This window comes from Aedes albopictus, chromosome 2, assembly GCF_035046485.1.
Source record: "Aedes albopictus strain Foshan chromosome 2, AalbF5, whole genome shotgun sequence".
NCBI classification, from domain to species: Eukaryota; Metazoa; Arthropoda; class Insecta; order Diptera; family Culicidae; genus Aedes; species Aedes albopictus.
In genome coordinates this window covers 174,099,642-174,117,832 of record NC_085137.1, presented here as the reverse complement: position 1 = coordinate 174,117,832, position 18,191 = coordinate 174,099,642, and the positions used below count along the sequence as shown (strand labels likewise).

Genomic DNA, 18,191 nt, shown 5'->3' with positions numbered 1-18,191 from the left:
AGTTCGAATCTCTTTCATATTTTTGAAAACTTTTTTGTGCTTAGTGCACTTTGGCAGAACATTCTCATGGTTTTCTTCGACCAGCATACATTTGAAGTGCACAAATTGCTCCACTTTCACATCTCACGGTGAACCTAGTGTCCTGAAGGTGCCCAAAACTGACAAATTAGAAGCAGCATGATCAAGAATGATTTATCAAAGTTGATTTTTAGTGTATAAATATTTTGTATCTCCTGGATAAATGCTGTGGTTTTCACAATCCTTGTCGTAATTTGGAAATATCCACTAAAATAAAAAAAAAGGCGATCCTTGTTGATTAAGGTTGAACAAGGCTTTATAACTCACTATTATTAACCCTAAAAGGGATATCTGGGGTCCATTGGACCCCAGGCGCCTTTCAGAGCTCGTCTTTGATGGAACACACTCAGCGAGGTGACGAAACTGAGGCCATGAAGGTATCCCTTTTAGGGTTAAAATAGATGACTTGCTAATCTCATGTCTATATTTTATCAATAGATTAACCCCAGTAGGATGGTGGGGTTAATATGATCCAGACAGGCTCGCTGAACAAACATTGCGTTATCGTAGTGCGCCCAGTCTAACATCTTAGGAGAATAAATCGTGAAAATCTAATTTAATATTTGGTCTGAAACTTCTAGATACAAGCGTCAGAAAGATGTTTGTTCTAACAATTTTGCCTATGTTAGCTCTCTTACAAAATGAAAACGAGGTTTTTACTCACGTATTGGACTGCAAAAAGTATTAAGGGCGCCTCAAGGAAACATTTATGTGCAATAACTCTCAGTCATACTTGATGGGACATACCTGAAACAAAATGGAAAAGAAGTATGTATTCATTAGAAATTATTGTTATATTGGGACAATAAATTACAGTACTGGACTAACATTGAAAAAGGGTGTAACAATCATTGCAAGTTTCTGCTTCTCCAGTTCTCCACTAGCGTATTTCCCATTTTCATGTACAATTTCTCACCAGTATCAGGTAGAGCAGACTCTCCTCTGTCTGATGACTGAATAAGTTTCATATAGGGTATCGGGATGCTTCGTTGGCATAGTCCCCTCGTTCGGCCTATCTTAATGTAAACAAAAAATTCCAACAAACACCCATAACTGGATATAGGAAAAGCTATGCGCCAAAAAACTCTGGAGCTCGATTTGAATAGGTCGTATGTAAATTTGTCGATATAAAATTCGATCAGTTTATTTTAGTTATTGTAGCAATAGGGAAGATATTTTGGAGACTTTTAATGATGGAACGGAAAGCCTGTTTTGTGATGATTCTGCTGTATGTATCAACTTTGTTCAATTTCAACGGTTTATGCTATAATAAGCGAATCCAACTGATCGAACTTTTAATCGACAAAAGCACATACGACCTTTTCAAATCAAGCTCTAGAACTGTAACATTTCGTTTCAATTTTAGCTCTTTGGAGCATTAAAATTGAATGAAAATGTCACTTTGTTTAGCTTTTTTAGACGCCACGCTTCTTCGGCTTAGTGGGTAGTCCATACACATGATCATAAATGGCATGATTCTGGAACATTTCGAATTGACTTTTCAATAAGTGAACATTTGATGCGACGGTCAAAGACGCTATTTTGAACTTGTATATTTGTTTTCAATGAATAATAGCTATTTTACAAATTGAATGTGGGCCGAATATTGAGGACATTTTTTTCACTATGTACCCAAATCTTGGCCTATCAGTAAAGTGACGTCAACAACACCGATAAAGTGACGTCAACAACATTGCTTGCGTAAGAACTAGAAAGTACGAACAAGAGGAAAGATTTTGTGTGCGGTGACTGTAAAAATAAAACACAATAATAAGGTTGCGTTGCTTTCGTTACTAAATTAAGAAAGAACTTTAGTTCAAGTGATTTATTTAAAGTTTTTTGAAAATTCGGCTCCAAAAATGTAATTTAAAAGTAGGATTGGTGAACGAACACAGATAATACCTCAGCAGAAATATTAAAAAAAAATGAGTTAGTAAGTGGTTCTAGTTAATGGAAAGCAATAGGCCAACGTTGTATCCACTAATAGGCCAATTTTTGTACCATAGACCAACGTTGCATACCATCGCATCGAATCTTTTCAACTTAATTAAGTAAATTCTTGAATATTTACGTTAGTTTACTTCCAATTGGTGAAACATGCATTGCCTAGAGTGTATAAAAGGGTCAACATATTTTTCCTAATGCTATTAATTCATGAGTTATGGTCAAAATTGAAATGCGTCTAGGAGGGACGGAAGAGACTGAGGCGTGCAATAGTTGTTGCTTCTTATTGACATGGTGACCTTAAATATTAATCCTTAAATTTATTATAGTTGAAGATGAATGCGCTTCAAAGATGAGCCTTAGGTTGAATGCTGCAGATTTGTGTTTTCTATTTTGCCACAAAAAATAACGGTACTAGACCCAAAGCATAATTACCATTCCAACAATTACCTAAACGCACTCTCATCACGCCCTTCACAGGATTTACCGCTAGGTACAACAATTGCACTCCCATCGACAACCGACCGACGACTCCATCTCTCGTGCAAGGAAGTGATTTTTCATGTCATTTTTTTTCCCTTTCTTTCTACATCTGTTTTTCCATTTCCATGTCGCAAACAGTGGCCACACCCAACGCCAACTACCGCCCTTCGGCATCCGCCTTCCGGTTACGCTGCCAAGCACGGCAAAGGACATCACCGTAATTGCGTCAATATTAATTGCACTGGGATCCTGTTTGTACCACTTGTACCGTCATCGGGGCGGTGTTGGTGGTACCGTTTGGGGCCGACAGGCACTCCTCGATTGGTGTAACAACAGCGGTTACGATGAATACAACAATAGTGGTAACGTGATGGCAGCAGCAGCAATAGCAGCGAAGAAAAAATGTGACCTGGGAGTAGCACGGCCATTGCCGTTGATGTAGATTACCTTGCAGTGCAGTACAGTGGGAGGATATTATACATCTAAGTGCTGTGCAAGATAATGAGTTCACCTGAAAGAGATGAATTGTCGACATTATAATGAGGTGTGCAAGGTTCTTTGTTATTTTGTATCAGCGAATTGTTGAGGTAACTTGATCCATAATTTCCATTTAAAAAAACTATAAAGCTGTTTCTGTATTTTCTGTACATACCGAATTTTCCTAAATTATCCTACTTCAAATGTCGGGGCCCGTGGCACACGTTCGCTTCATAAACGGATGGTGATGGGTTCGATTTCAGCCCCGGCTGGAATGAGGCACGTTCGGTGTAGTACTAGATTTGTAGTAATGAGCTGAATTTTAGAATGGTGAGAAGCTCAATTCTCCATTTCTGTAATGGAATGGTGCAAAAAGCGTGGGTATTATGATCCCTTGCCTAATTTAATGCTGTTTGAGCAAAACTTGGGATAACTATGTTGTTTGTGTTGTAAGAAATGGAGAAAACAACAACACTGTTGCCCAAAGTTTTGCTCAAATAGCATAAAATTAGGCAAGGAATCATAATACCCACGCTTTTTGCGCCATTTCATTGCAGAAACGGAGAATTGACCTTCTTACCATACTAAAAAATTCAGCTCATTACTACAAATCTAGTACTTCACCGATTTGTCCTATTGATTGATTTTGCTTTTAACATGCTCCTTTTTATGTCAAAATCGGATCCCTTATCGAGAACGTTTAAAAATGATACTGATAATGACTATGCATCGGAACTCTAGTCCTTTCTGTTGCAAACCGGTGAACACCGAATAAAAGATTAGGAATACTAATCCATTTTTTCTTGTTTCAAGATCCGGTTCGACCACACCTAAAACCGAGACCTCGAAATATAATAAGGACCAAATTATTTTCCTTTGATAACTAAAATATGCTGTTCCACTAGTTGGAAGCAATTAGGACTAGGGTTCGGTTTGGTAGATCTTTCGCCGCAACACAACTCAAAAAGGTGATCTACCCGGCAGCCCGTTTGCGCCGTTAAACCTATAAAACGATCCATGAAAAATTGCCAAATGATCGTTTGATAACTTTACAATATTCCAAAGAAGCATACCAGAAAACCATAAAGCAGTCATTCGGATCCATGAAACATTGTCGAATGCTCCCTTCTTTTCGTAAGATTTGGCAATACAAAACTTCAGAATTTCATAAAGTACTCCTTGAAATGGTTGAAACGATTCATAGAATGATCCATAAAAATAGGAAGCAATCCTTGAAAACATAGAAGATGATTCATGAGATGATCCATAGAAAATAGGAAAACGATCCATAAAATATGAAAAATGATCCATAGAAAATTGGAGAACGATTTATAAAACATAGAAAATGATCGATCAACAAGATACTCATTCTCGAGTTTTTAAAACATTTCATGGCTTACGCAGTTACCCGAGCTGAAGAGAACAACTACAGCATAACAAAATGCGTTATTATGGCATAATTATTATTAATGGAATCTGTTATTTCAATGTCAATAACAAAACACATTATGTAATAAACTTGTCTGTCATAAAGATCCCATTAGACGTGACAAATATTTGGCCAAGCAAGCCCAACAAATGACCAACCACAACGTGAATCATTGCAATCTTGGATAAATGTCGAACTTCAATGCCAAATATGTGGCATAATGACAAACAGTCTAATGACACCTTAAGCCGCAAAATTGCAAATAGCATAACAAAAATAAAATGTTCTTGGAAGATCAACTTTATAACATGTTTCAATAACAATCTTATAATAAAGAATTTGGCAAATATTTCAGTAACAAATTTTGGTATTGTAATTGAATGAAATCAGATTAAAAATATGCTGTTACTCTGTTATCTCAACGCATCCTCTGGCCCCTTTGCCTATCTGCGCTTTCCTCTCCGCTGAGCGATACGTCTACTGGATGGCATATGAAGATGTTATTTTACGTGGATTTGCTAACTGAACACGACGAATCGCAACCGTCGTTTTTGGAATCGCTGTTTGAATCGTCGTTCGATTGAAAAGCGAGACAGCAGCCAAACTGACACATCGCTTTGACATATTTAACGTAGGAACATAGGAACGTAGCAACATGTGCGTGAGAATCTCTCTCTCTGTTGGTGTGGTTTGTTTTGATCCAATCTGACATTTTTTTTATGCTGCCCATGCTACGGATGCTGCCAGCTGATGGAGGAGCATAGTCGAAGGTGCATTTTGCAATGCATTTTTGGAAGAGTTTGTCGAGATAAAAAAAAGTTTCAATACATACAAACTTTTCAATGCGTGTTTCATATGTTATATTACAAAGAATTGTTGTAAAGGTCGTTTAACGTAACAAGCGCATAAACTTAGCAGTCTATAATTTTACAAGAACGCATGGAAACGTTCCTTGAATCGAACGGCGATTCCCAAATAGCTTAAGGAAATTCCCTTTGAAATCATCTTTGAAGTAAATTCACAATACATACTCTGGACTTCATAAGAGGTTTTCATTCGGATCGTCCGTCGTCGTCGTCGTCGTCGTCTATTTGACTGTGCTCATCTTCGTGATTTTGGAGGCAAAGTGAAGAGGCCATTTTTTTCATTTGGGCCTGCCGCGTCGTCGTCGTCGCAGATTTGGCTGTGCTCATCTTCGTACGGGGCGGCTTAGAGTGATTTTTGAGGCAAAGTGAAAAAGCCGCTTTTTTATTCGGACCGGCTGCGTCGTCGTCGTCGTCGTCAATTTGAATGTCCACATCGTCGTACCCGTGTGTAGTTGTAGCGGTTCAGTGTGATTTCGGAGAAGAGGCCAGTTAGTGGAAGATGCTGTAGCACATACGCGCTGGACACTTCGAAGGATGTTTATTGGTGAGCTCTTTCCATTTTATCATAATAATAATAATAATAATAATAATAATTAATGCTAAAGGATTTATACAATTCTGCTCTGGTTTTTGTGTATTTATCTAACAAATATTGAAGAGTTCGTCACGTCATGTGTCGGCGTTAGTAGGGTAAAAGCTCCCTTAGTGGTGGTAGTACCAATAGTGGTGGTAGTGGCAATTTAGCACTATTTCGACCAAAAAGCTTGCAAATGACACTTTTAATAGATGCATCACACCTAATTAATAACATTAATTCAGTTTTGTGTTCAGGATTTGCCGAAAAACCTATTTTAAACAATTATTTTCCTTAATTTTTTTGCTCCTTTGCACCTATAGTGGTGGTAGTGTTCCTATAGTGGTGGGTCCCATAAGAATTCAATGGCATGCGCCACTATAGGGACCAATGTTAAATTTTACCTCCATAATAGGAACCGTGTACATATAGTTGGTGCAAGTGATTTATTGATTAAAACTGAAATAAACAATGGTTTTTACATTTTTCCTAGCAAATTTATGTGAAAAACTACCGATTAACGCTTTCAGACTTTTTATTTAGTGGTATTATCAATTTTATTCAATTATTTTACTACAAGGAGCTACTAATAGCACCACTATTGGTACATTTACCCTACCCAATGCAAAATCAGTTGATAATAAATATGTTTCTTTCATTTTTTGCATTTACACAAAAATTTGAATGGTTTGTCATCTTCGGTGTCGACATTTGTAATGTTTTAGTCAAAATGAATAAATGTTTTGACTCAATAGTAAAGGTTGCAGGAGAGTCCGTCTTGGTTCGTCGTTGCATCGCGTCGTCGTCCTGTGTGCGTACTCATCTTCGTACGAGGCGGTTTAGTGTGTTTTTGGAGGCAAAGGAAGTGTCGCTTTTTTCATTCGGATCGGGCGTGTTGTCGTCGACAATTTGATGTGCACATCGTCGTACCCGTGTGTTGTTGTAGCAGTTCAGTGTAATTTCGAGGCCAGTTAGTGGAAGATGCTGCAGCTCTGGTTTTTGTGTATTTATCTAACAAATATTGAAAAGTTCGTCACGTCATGTGTCGGCGCTAGTTCCAAATGCACATTTAGTTGATAATAAATATGTTTCTTTCATTTTTTGCATTTACACAAAAATTTGAATGGTTCGTCATCTTCGGTGTCGACATTTGTAATATTTTAGTCCAAATGAATAAATGTTTTGACTCAAATAAAGGTTGCATGAATTTCTGGAAAAAGAGAGGGTCGGTAAAAGATAGACGGCGAACCATGCGTGTTATTTGGTTAATACTTGTGAATTGATCGCGTTCAGCATTGTCTCGCGCGGAAACGCAAACTACAGATGCGTCGGTGTTTAGCATTGTGTTCTCCTTAGTTGCGAATGAATAACTTATGTAGGGTGAGTTTTGAGGCACAAAAGATCGCGTTCGTCGTCCAAGGTTTAGAAGGATATTTCTTCGCGAGCGCATTATTCATCGCGAATCAAAACATTACACTCATTTTCCACGACAAAATCCTCAACACATCTCCATTTCCCCTGTCCAAACTCCTAGTGATTTCTCGTAGTAACACAGAGAATTCCTCGGTTATTGGCCTGAGCGAGAATCATGTCATCACTTCCTTCCCTATCCTCAATTGACCTGCATTCGGACGCGGCCGGCGCTGGTATTGCTTATTGAAAAGTATTGGGATTTCAGCATTTACACAATGAAGAGAAAGCTAATCCCAAGCATCATCTGTTGGTTCTTTGTGTAAATGCAGTTGTCCTTGCAATAACAGAGGAGCAACCGCGGGCGGTCAATCATGCTCATGCTCATGCTCAATACATACTCTGGACTTCATAAGCTTCTGATGCCGTTGGTCTAGCCGACTCGACCTTCAGCTACGGCACAAGTATCCGATATTTAAGAGGCGCTGTATGTGCCATGTAGATGTAAACAATTGACGCACTGCTGTTTCCAGATCAATGGCGTTCGACAAAGTTACCGATATTAAAGATTATAATAGTTATAACTTCTTCTAAGAACCTAGTTATTTATATGCCGAGCAAACTGAAATAATGTCAAAGCATTTCCATAAGAGAAAATCGAAATTTGTGTCAGCCTAAGGGAGCGTTCATAAATGGCATAGCTTTTAGAGGGGAGGAAGGTCTGGGATTGTGTGATGAGCCATGTACATATTAGGTATGGGAAAATATGCTACGAGGGGGGAGGGGAGTAAAGAATCTGTCAGAAAATGCTGTCGATTGTTTCTAATGTGATCTGAGGCTATTTTCTTGCAAATCGTTCGACAGGTTTTTGAAAAACCTCGATTTGATGTGTCGAATGCATGAGTTAGGTGCACTTTTCGATTTGATCACTTTCTGAGAATATTTTCTTGCTCATCGGACTATCTAAAACGCAGTTATTCAATGTGCCGCATTTTATAATTCGCTTCTACATTTTACCACATGTGACGGGACACCATAACCGGTTCCGGAACACTACCAGATCTCCCAAATATGGTCTGAAGCTATTTTCTGACTAATTGTTCAACAGGTTACTTATGCATGGGTTTGTTGTACTTTTATATTGGATTACTTCCATCAGGATCATTGGAACCGGTTTGAGGACACAACCGGTAGTTTCTAATGGGATCTGAGCATATTTTCTTGATAACTGGTCATTAGGTTGTCAAAAACCCTTGATTTAATGTGTCACATGCATGGGTTTGGTTCAGATTTTATTTTCCCACTTCCGGCGGGTTACCCTGAATCGGTTCCGGAACACAACCTGTTATCCCAAATATGGTATGAGATTATTTTTTGGTAACTGTTCTTCGCGTTACTTGGTAAAACCGTGATTTGGAGTGTCCCATGCATGGGTTAAAATCAATTTTAGTTTTGACCACTTCCGTGAGGACACCTAAAACCGGTTCCGGAAAACGGCCGCTAGTTTCAAATGTGGTCTGATCCAATTTTCTTGCTAACCGTTCATCAGGTTATCGAAAATGCCGCAATTTGATGTGCCGTGTGCATGGGTTTGGTTCACTTTTATATTTGGCCACTTCCGACTGGACACCCGAAATCATTTCCAGAACATCCAAGGTTCAGATTTGGTCTGAGACTATTTTCCTGTCTATCGTTCATCAGGTTATCGAAAAGCCCACAATTTGATGTGTCGCATGCATCGGTTTGTTTCACTTTTATAATTGGCCACTTCCGGCGGGACACCGGAACCGGCTCCGGAACACTATCGGTTCAGAAATAGACGGATACTATTTTCCTCCTTACCGTTTATCAGGTTATCAAAAATGCCGCGTTTTAATGTGTCGCTTGCTTGGGTTTGGCACACTTTCATATGTATTTGGCCACTTTCAACGGGACACCCGGAACCGGTTCTAGAACGTCACCGGTTCAGATATGGCCTGAGACTATTTTCCTGCTTACCTCTCATCAGGTTACCGAAAAAGTCGCAATTTGAGGAGTCGCATATACGGGTTTGGTACACTTTTATATTTGACCACGTGGAATCCCCAGCATCCCCACAGTTGTCTTGGGAAGGAGTATTTGTTAGTAGGGAAGGGTAAGGCGTGGATTTTGGAGCCTCCTTTGGTAGGTGTTATGATCCACTAGTTATATGAAAATACACGACACGGCATCATCCCGACTATGATTTGTTTGGTCGCGATAGTAAGGGTAATGCACATACGTCAACGATTGTTCAATATTAAACGTGCACCACATAGATCGATTACTTAACCGTGAAAACCGACTTTCCCACGAAAGTTATCGAACACGGCCATTCGTAGCACCTTTTTCCAGCACAGCCTCCCGTATCGTTACAGCTGGAGATCACCACAGCAGACGGAATCTCAAATCGACCACGTTCTGATTGATGGACGGGACTTCTCCGACATTATCGACGTCAGGACCTATCGTGGCGCTAATATCGACTCTGATCACTACCTGGTGATGGTTAAACTGCGCCCAAAATTCTCCGTTATTAACAATGTACAGTACCGACGGCCGATCTAGAGCGACTGAAGCAACCGGATGTCGCCACCGCATACGCGCAGAGTCTCGAGGCAGCGTTGCCGGACGAGGGTGTGCTCGATGTGGCCCTTCTAGAGGACTGCTGGAGTACAGTCAAAGCAGCCATCAATAATGCAGCCGAGAGCACTATCGGGTACGTAGAACGGAGTCGACGAAACGATTGGTTCTACGAGGAGTGCAGAGCGGTTCTGGAGGAGAAAGATGCAGCGCGGGCGGTAATGCTGCAGCATGGAACCCGACAGAATGTAGAGCGATACAGACAGAAGCGGAAGCAGCAGACCCGTCTCTTCCGGGAGAAAAAGCGCCGCCTGGAAGAAGCAGAGTGCGAGGAAATGGAACTGCTGTGCCGTCCACAAGAACACGGAAGTTCTACCAGAAGCTCAACGCATCCCGCAAAGGCTACGTGCCGCAAGCCGAAATCTGCAGGGATAAGGACGGGAGCCTCCTGACGGACAAACGTGAGGTGATCGAAAGGTGGAAGCAGCACTTCGACGAGCACTTGAATGGCGAAGAGAATGTAGGCACGGAGGACTAAGGCAGCGGAGGAAATGACTATGTTGGTGCAGCAGAGGACGGGAACGGATCAACTCCCACGCTGAGGGAAGTTAAGGATGCCATCCACCAGCTCAAAAACAACAAAGCGGCTGGTAAGGACGGTATCGCAGCAGAACTCATCAAGATGGGCCCGGAAAAGTTGGCCACCTGTCTGCACCAGTTAGTAGTCAAGATCTGGAAAACCGAACAGCTACCGGAGGAGTGGAAGGAAGGGATAATCTGTCCCATCCACAAGAAAGGCGACAAGTTAATGTGTGAGAACTTTCGAGCGATCACCATTTTGAATGCCGCCTACAAAGTGCTATCCCAGATCATCTTCTGTCGTCTTTCACCTAAAGTATATGAGTTCGTGGGAAGTTACCAAGCCGGTTTCATCGACGGCCGGTCGACAACGGACCAGATATTCACCGTACGGCAAATCCTCCAGAAATGCCGTGAATACCAGGTCCCAACGCACCACCTGTTCATCGACTTCAAAGCGGCATACGACAGTATCGACCGCACTGAGCTATGGAAAATCATGGACGAGAACAGCTTTCCCGGGAAGCTTACCAGACTGATAAAAGCAACGATAGACGGTGTGCAGAACAGCTTAAGGATTTCGGATGAACTATCCAGTTCATTCGAATCTCGACGGGGACTACGACAAGATGATGGACTTTCCTGCCTACTATTCAACATCGCTCTGGAAGGTGTTATGCGACGAGCCGGGCTTAACAGTCGGGGTACGATCTTCACGAAATCCGGCCAATTTGTCTGTTTTGCGGATGACATGGATATTATTGCTAGAACATTTGGAACGGTGGCAGAACTGTACACCCGCCTGAAACGCGAAGCAGAAAAGGTCGGACTGGTGGTGAATTCGGCTAAGACAAAGTACAGGGGGTGGCCAAAATGTTTGGGATAGGCAACTTTTTTTCTCCCATAAAAAAATCAACATGCTTTAACTTTTCATAGAGTGCTTCAAAAAATCTCAAATTTTGACTGTTTATCAACCTGTTATATGTGCATCATTGGTACAAATTTGGGCTCGATTGAATAATTTTTCTCGGAGTTAGAAAGAACCCTTCGGGTAAAACACTATTTTTTAGACAACTCATTTTTGAGCTGTCATATCTCGGAAACCAGACAATCGAATTGAATGAATTTTTTAACGTTTATCAACAATATATTGATACTTAATACAACGTTATAAAATATAACATATTCTCACGGTGAATTAAGTTATACCGGGTTGAAATTTTTACCCATATAGAGGAAAATAAGTCAAATTTACAACACCACACAAAAATTACTAAATGTGTTCAGCCTTTAATCTAAATAGGCACTAATATATCTGATTAAAGATAACTTGAGAACAGAAGTGGAAAATCTTTGGATATCAACACTAAAATTTATTGACATTGACGTGAAAAAATTACATTTTTTCGAGAAAAATCCAAAAGTGTCAACCTATGATAACTTTTTTCAACGTTCAAAAAGTATCTATGTTTTATTAGTTTGTGAAGCATTTGTATATTGTTAGTGTACGTTCAAAATTTCATTTAATTCGGTTCACTGGTTTCCGAGATACTAGGCTTCGCGACCCCGAATCACAGAAACGACTGGTACGACGGCGAATGTGAACAGTTGAAAAACGAGAAGAATGCAACATGGGCGAGAATGCTGCAACACCGTACGAGAGCGAATGAGGCACGTTACAAACAGGCGCGGAACAGGCAGAACTCAGTCTTCCGGATGAAGAAGCGCCAGCAGGAAGAACGAGATCGCGAAGCGATGGAAGAGCTGTACCGCGCTAAGGACACACGAAAGTTCTACGAGAAGCTGAACCGCTCGCGCAGAGGCTTTGTGCCACAAGCCGACATGTGCCGAGATAATCACGGGAATATTCTCACGAGCGAGCGTGAGGTGGTCGAGAGGTGGCGGCAGCATTACGATGAGCACCTCAATGGCGACATTGCAAGTACCGGAGGTGGCGTGGTAACAGATCTAGGAGTATGTGCACAGGACGAAAGACTTCCGGCCCCTGACCTTCAAGAGATTGAGGAGGAGGTTGGCCGGTTGAAAAACAACAAAGCCGCTGGAGCAGATCAACTACCAAGCGAGCTTCTAAAATACGGTGGAGAAGCACTGGTGAGAGCACTACACTGGGTCATTACCAAGATTTGGGAGGAGGAAGTATTACCGGAGGAATGGATGGAAGGTATCGTGTGTCCCATCTACAAAAAGGGCGACAAGTTGGATTGCGGGAACTACCGCGCGATCACACTACTGAGCGCTGCCTACAAGATACTCTCTCAAATTTTATGCCGCCGTCTATCACCGATTGCAAGAGAGTTCGTGGGGCAATATCAGGCTGGATTTATGGGTGAACGCGCTACAACGGACCAGATGTTCGCCATCCGCCAGGTGTTGCAGAAATGCCGCGAATACAACGTGCCCACACATCACTTGTTCATCGATTTCAAATCGGCGTATGATACAATCGATCGAGAACAGCTATGGCAGTTTATGCACGTATACGGATTCCCGGATAAACTGATACGGTTGATCAAGGCGACGATGGATCGAGTGATGTGCGTAGTTCGAGTATCAGGGACACTCTCGAGTCCCTTCGAATCTCGCAGAGGGTTACGGCAAGGTGATGGTCTTTCGTGCTTGCTGTTCAACATTGCTTTGGAGGGTGTAATAAGAGAGCGGGGATAAACACGAGTGGGACGATTTTCACGAAGTCCGTTCAGCTGCTTGGTTTCGCCGATGATATTGATATTATTGCTCGTAAATTTGAGACGATGGCGGAAACGTACATCCGACTAAAGAGTGAAGCCAGGCGAATCGGATTAGTCATTAATGTGTCGAAGACAAAGTACATGATGGCAAAGGGCTCCAGGGAGGAATCACCGCGTCCGCCACCCCGAATTCATATCGACGGTGATGAAATCGAGGCGGTTGAAGAATTCGTGTACTTGGGCTCACTGGTGACCGACGACAACGACACCAGCAGAGAAATTCAGAGGCGCATTGTGGCAGGAAATCGTGCCTACTTTGGACTCCGCAGAACTCTACGATCGAATAAAGTTCGCCGTAACACGAAGTTAACCATCTACAAAACGTTGATTAGACCGGTCGTCCTCTATGGGCACGAAACATGGACCCTACGTGCAGAGGACCAACGCGCCCTTGGAGTTTTCGAACGGAAGGTGTTGCGTACCATCTACGGCGGAGTGCAGATGGAAGACGGGACTTGGAGAAGGCGAATGAACCACGAGCTGCATCAGCTGCTGAGAGAACCAACCATCGTCCATACCGCGAAAATCGGGAGGCTACGGTGGGCGGGTCACGTCATCAGGATGTCGGATAGTAACCCGACTAAAATGGTTCTCGAGAGTCATCCGACCGGTACAAGAAGACGTGGAGCGCAGCGAGCTAGGTGGGTCGACCAAGTGGAGGACGATCTGCGGACCCTACGCAGAGTGCGGAACTGGAGACAAACAGCCATGGACCGAGTGGAATGGAGGCGGCTACTATGTACAGCAGAGGCCACCCCGGCCTTAGCCTGACCGGTAAGGTAAGTAAGGTTTCCGAGATATGACAGCTCAAAAATGAGTTGTCTAAAAAATAGTGTATTACCCGAACGGTTCTAACTATGCGAAAGATTAATCAATCTAGCCCAAATTTGTACCAATGATGCACATATAATAGGTTAACAAACAGTCAAAATTTGAGATTTTTTGATGCACTCTATGAAAAGTTATAGCATGTTGAACTTTTTTGTGAGAGAGAAAAAGTTACCTATCCCAAACATTTTGGCCATCCCCTGTACATGCTGGTAGGTGGGACTGAGCGTGACAGCACAAGCCTTGGCAGCAATGTTACGATAGACGGGGATACTTTCGAGGTGGTAGAAGAATTCGTCTACCTCGGTTCCTTGCTAACGGCTGACAATAACGTTAGCCGTGAAATACGAAGGCGCATCACCAGTGGAAGTCGTGCCTACTATGGGCTCCAGAAGAAACTGCAGTCAAAAAAAAAGTTCACCCCCGCACCAAATGTACCATGTACAAGACGTTAATAAGACCGGTGGTTCTCTACGGACACGAGACATGGACGTTGCTCGAGGAGGACCTGCAAGCACTCTGAGTTTTCGAGCGAAGGGTGCTAAGGGCGATCTTCGGCGGCGTGCAGGAGAACGGTGTGTGGCGGAGAAGGATGAATCACGAGCTCGCTGCACTTTACGGCCAACTCAGCATCCAGAAAGTGGCCAAAGCCGGAAGGATACGATGGGCAGGGCATGTTGCAAGAATGCCGGACAACAACCCTGCAAAGTTGGTGTATGCTAACCATCCGGTTGCTACAAGAAGGCGTAGAGGGCAGAGAGCACGATGGGCGGACCAGGTGGAGCGTGATCTGGCGAGTGTTGGGCGCAGTCTTCTCACAAACTCAACACATGTTCAACATCTGTACGTTTTATCGCACTTGTGTTGAACATCAAACGCCAATCATCGGAGTACCCGTGTTTGTAGCGTACTCCGTACCGAAGTGTACTCAAGTACAAAACTTGTGTACGTACAGAAGTACAAAACGAAAATCGGACCGAGCACAAACCGAGAATAAAACCCGAAGCTGCTTTCGGATTGTTAAACGAGTGGTGCCGAAGTGTCAATCGTCGTTCGAGAAAGTTCTTTTTTGCACGATTGCTTCATATTTCGTTCCGCGCGGTACACGTGTACTGTACATATGTTCGTACTTGTGTTTAAAACGAACTTTGAACAGAAGTACACGTTTGGGTACAGATTTGTGTGTTGTGGTTTAAACACCAAGTCGGAGTACAGACGCAGTTCAAATACAGCAGTACTTAGCGTGTTCGGTGTTCGTTCGCCGAACGTTCGCCCAACTTGGGCGTGACCGACGTTGGAGAGCTGCAGCTGCAAATCGAGTATTATGACGGCAAATTGTTGATTCAGTATTATCATGAATTTGATGTTAACTAAATAAACGATGAATGAACGAAAGTTATCGCGCGCTTCTGATTCCGCATTCAATACCCGCGTCCCCATCTCAGTACCGATAAAACCGACCGACTCCCGAAAATAGTCGCGCGTTTGGGGATCGAGATCCCCATCGGAACTGCCCCAAACACGTGTTCTTCTTCATTTTTTCCTTCGAACAATGCAACGCGACCGAGATCCCCATCGCAACTCAATGTTATGTCTATAATGAAGCGTATCAAAATCTCATTCGATAACTTTGAGAACGTTTCGCTTAAAAATATTCTATAAAGAATTAAAAGAATTTGAAAATCGCATAGCGCAATTCTCTCAGAGAGCCACCGTCAAGGCGAATTGGGCACAGTTTGACTAACCCCATATGACGAAAAAGCCGAATGTCAGAGAAGTGCCGTCCATCAATCAGAATGTGGTTGATTTACGATTCCATCTGCTGTGATGATCTCCAGATGTAACAATGTCTTGGAAAGAGGTGCTACGTTGCCATGATTTTTGGAAGGGGCGAAATCAATGAGTATATACCGTTTTTGTTCATCAGCTGGTGGGCGTTTAACTTTCCAATCGTCAGTCTGGACTTCTCCTCCAGGCCGGCATACCTGTTCGTTTAGGTATCCTCCTTTGGGAACTTAGGTCGTTGATTGTCAGGGAATGTGGGGTTGCTTCTGTGCCTGTTATCTATGTTAGGGGCTGTTGATAAACTGCCGTGTGCCACTGAAGGGCTCTGAGCTCAGCTAGGGGCTGTTCATAAACCACGCAGATGAAATTTTGGTCCCCCCTTATAGACTTCCATCCATGCAAAAAAAAATAAATTTGAACCAACCCAAATGCCAACGATCTCATCGAATAAATAGAGCTTGTGATCATCGGCTGATCTCTTAACTTCATCTGGAGCACCCGCATACACGCTGTATGTTTTGTGTTGGACAGATTCCAAGCAGAGATAGCATACACATCAGAGCGCGAAACACAGCAGCGCACATTTAATTGGAAATGTGTTCGCAGAGCTGTTTATCGGTGTATCTATGTCATATCTGGTTCCAAGAAGCAAACGGGTGGAGGTAATCATACCATCCATCAGGGAACAACTTTCTTTGTGATGTATCGTGATTCACCATGGGTGATATGCAACTTTTGGACAGTTGTGTTTATATGCTAAAATGAATCAATAAAGCTCTGTTCCAATGCAGTTTGTTGACGCGTATATCTATATACTTGGCTATCTGTTTATGATGGCAGCAGCCAGACAATATGATGAAGTCACTGAAGCTATCTTTAATATGTTTAACCCCATCATTTATCGGTCATCCCCATTCCCCAATTTTAAATATTTCCCGTGAATATCACTTGTCATAAGTCATAACATTACTCACTGGAATCACCGTGCTGCGCAAGCAAAATACAATATGTTTACTTGTACTCCAAGATTCAGTTGTTTTCGTCAAAGCACTGTCAGAAACATTTCATTCTTTAGTATTGCTGTTACCCATAGCTCTCCAGTAAATGATTCAAATTACACATTGAGATAGTACTTCGTGCAAACAACCTCTCAAATAATCAGTCAGTGTTGTACAACCTATCAGATGTGGTATTGTGCACCGAACAATTTAGATAAGATTAGCAGAGCCCAACCGATTGCCCAAAATATCGATTGTTGTTCTCTCCGGGAGATGTTCGAATCTTTCATGATGTGAATGGATGGGTGCACGTACTTTCCATGACTCATTGAGTGATTACACAAAGATATTTTTGGCAATAAAACATCATCAGATGGTGTTTAACACGTATTTTGTAATAAAAGTGATTCCGGAACAGCTGAATTCTGGTACAAATGGAACCGTATCGCAACAGATGAGGAGATATGAAAATGCTTCAGATTGGAAAGTAATCACAATGTTATTGATAGAATGGGATTCTTTGGTATCTGTTGTTGGATTTGAACTCTAAAGTGTAATAAAATGCTCATTCTGTGTATGATGCAGATCGTCATTTGGATTGTTTCCTGTTGTGCAATTTGTAAAAGATTATCATTTACGTGATATAGAGCAATAATGTGCAATGAGTATATTTTAGCAAGTGATATTCTTGGCAACGCTTGCTTTCATTTAGATTTTCATTAAGGGACTCACGTAGCTGCAGCGGTAAATGCGTGGATATTCACCCAAGTTAAAAATGTTTTTAAGACAAATAGACGCACAGAGGTTAAGAGATCATTGGTCCAAAATAAAATACTTTTGATTTTGCCATGGCTTTCAGAATCTCTTCAAAACTAAGTGATCTTCTGCCATACGGACATGCACAATTACATTGGCAAAGTTATACCAAGAAGAAGTGAAAAGGAGAAAGAGAAGGAAAACGTCAATTCCAATGGTTTCGTCTCAAATGTTGTTTGTTGTTTTCAACGCTCAACGCTCACCAAGTCGCCACCACGAATTCTAACTAGTTTTTAAGAGGTACTGAAAACCGTCATAAAACCCTAATTCCATCAATTTGATCGCCTGATGGCTTAAAGGACTTTCTCAATTATATTTTGCTTGACGTGTTATGTCAACGATCATACCATAATCATGCTCATGCTCATATTTTGCTTGACGTGTTATTAGGGCCTAACTACATTTCCACTTATGATTTTGATTCCTTTTAGCTTGTCCAATTTTCTCGGTTCATGTGACATTTAGCGATACCTCATAACCCCGATTGTTCGATGAATAATGGATTCGTTTCTAATTTACAGCTCCGATAACAGCAAAAAATGCATGAAACCATCA

The 18,191-nt window shown here is 42.0% G+C and overlaps 2 protein-coding genes across 17 annotated transcripts in view; one reads left to right on the top strand and one right to left on the bottom strand.

Annotated features, from left to right (window-relative positions):
* The window catches only part of LOC109418328 (maltase 2), a 36,336-nt gene extending 33,170 nt beyond the window's left edge, over positions 1 to 3,166 (top strand). For 3 of the 4 annotated variants that reach the window (XM_019692523.3, XM_062850734.1, XM_019692515.3), the window contains exon 7: positions 2,644 to 3,165. In XM_019692523.3, coding sequence (XP_019548068.3) covers positions 2,644 to 2,947 — 304 coding nt within the window. In that variant the 3' untranslated portion in view covers positions 2,948 to 3,165. Of the gene's footprint in view, positions 1 to 2,643 lie in introns of all 4 variants that reach the window. The other variant, XM_062850735.1, reaches the window with a different exon arrangement.
* Positions 1 to 18,191, bottom strand: part of LOC109418311 (dual specificity calcium/calmodulin-dependent 3',5'-cyclic nucleotide phosphodiesterase 1) — a 760,467-nt gene that overhangs the window by 275,506 nt on the left and 466,770 nt on the right. The gene's annotated exons all lie outside the window — the stretch shown is intronic.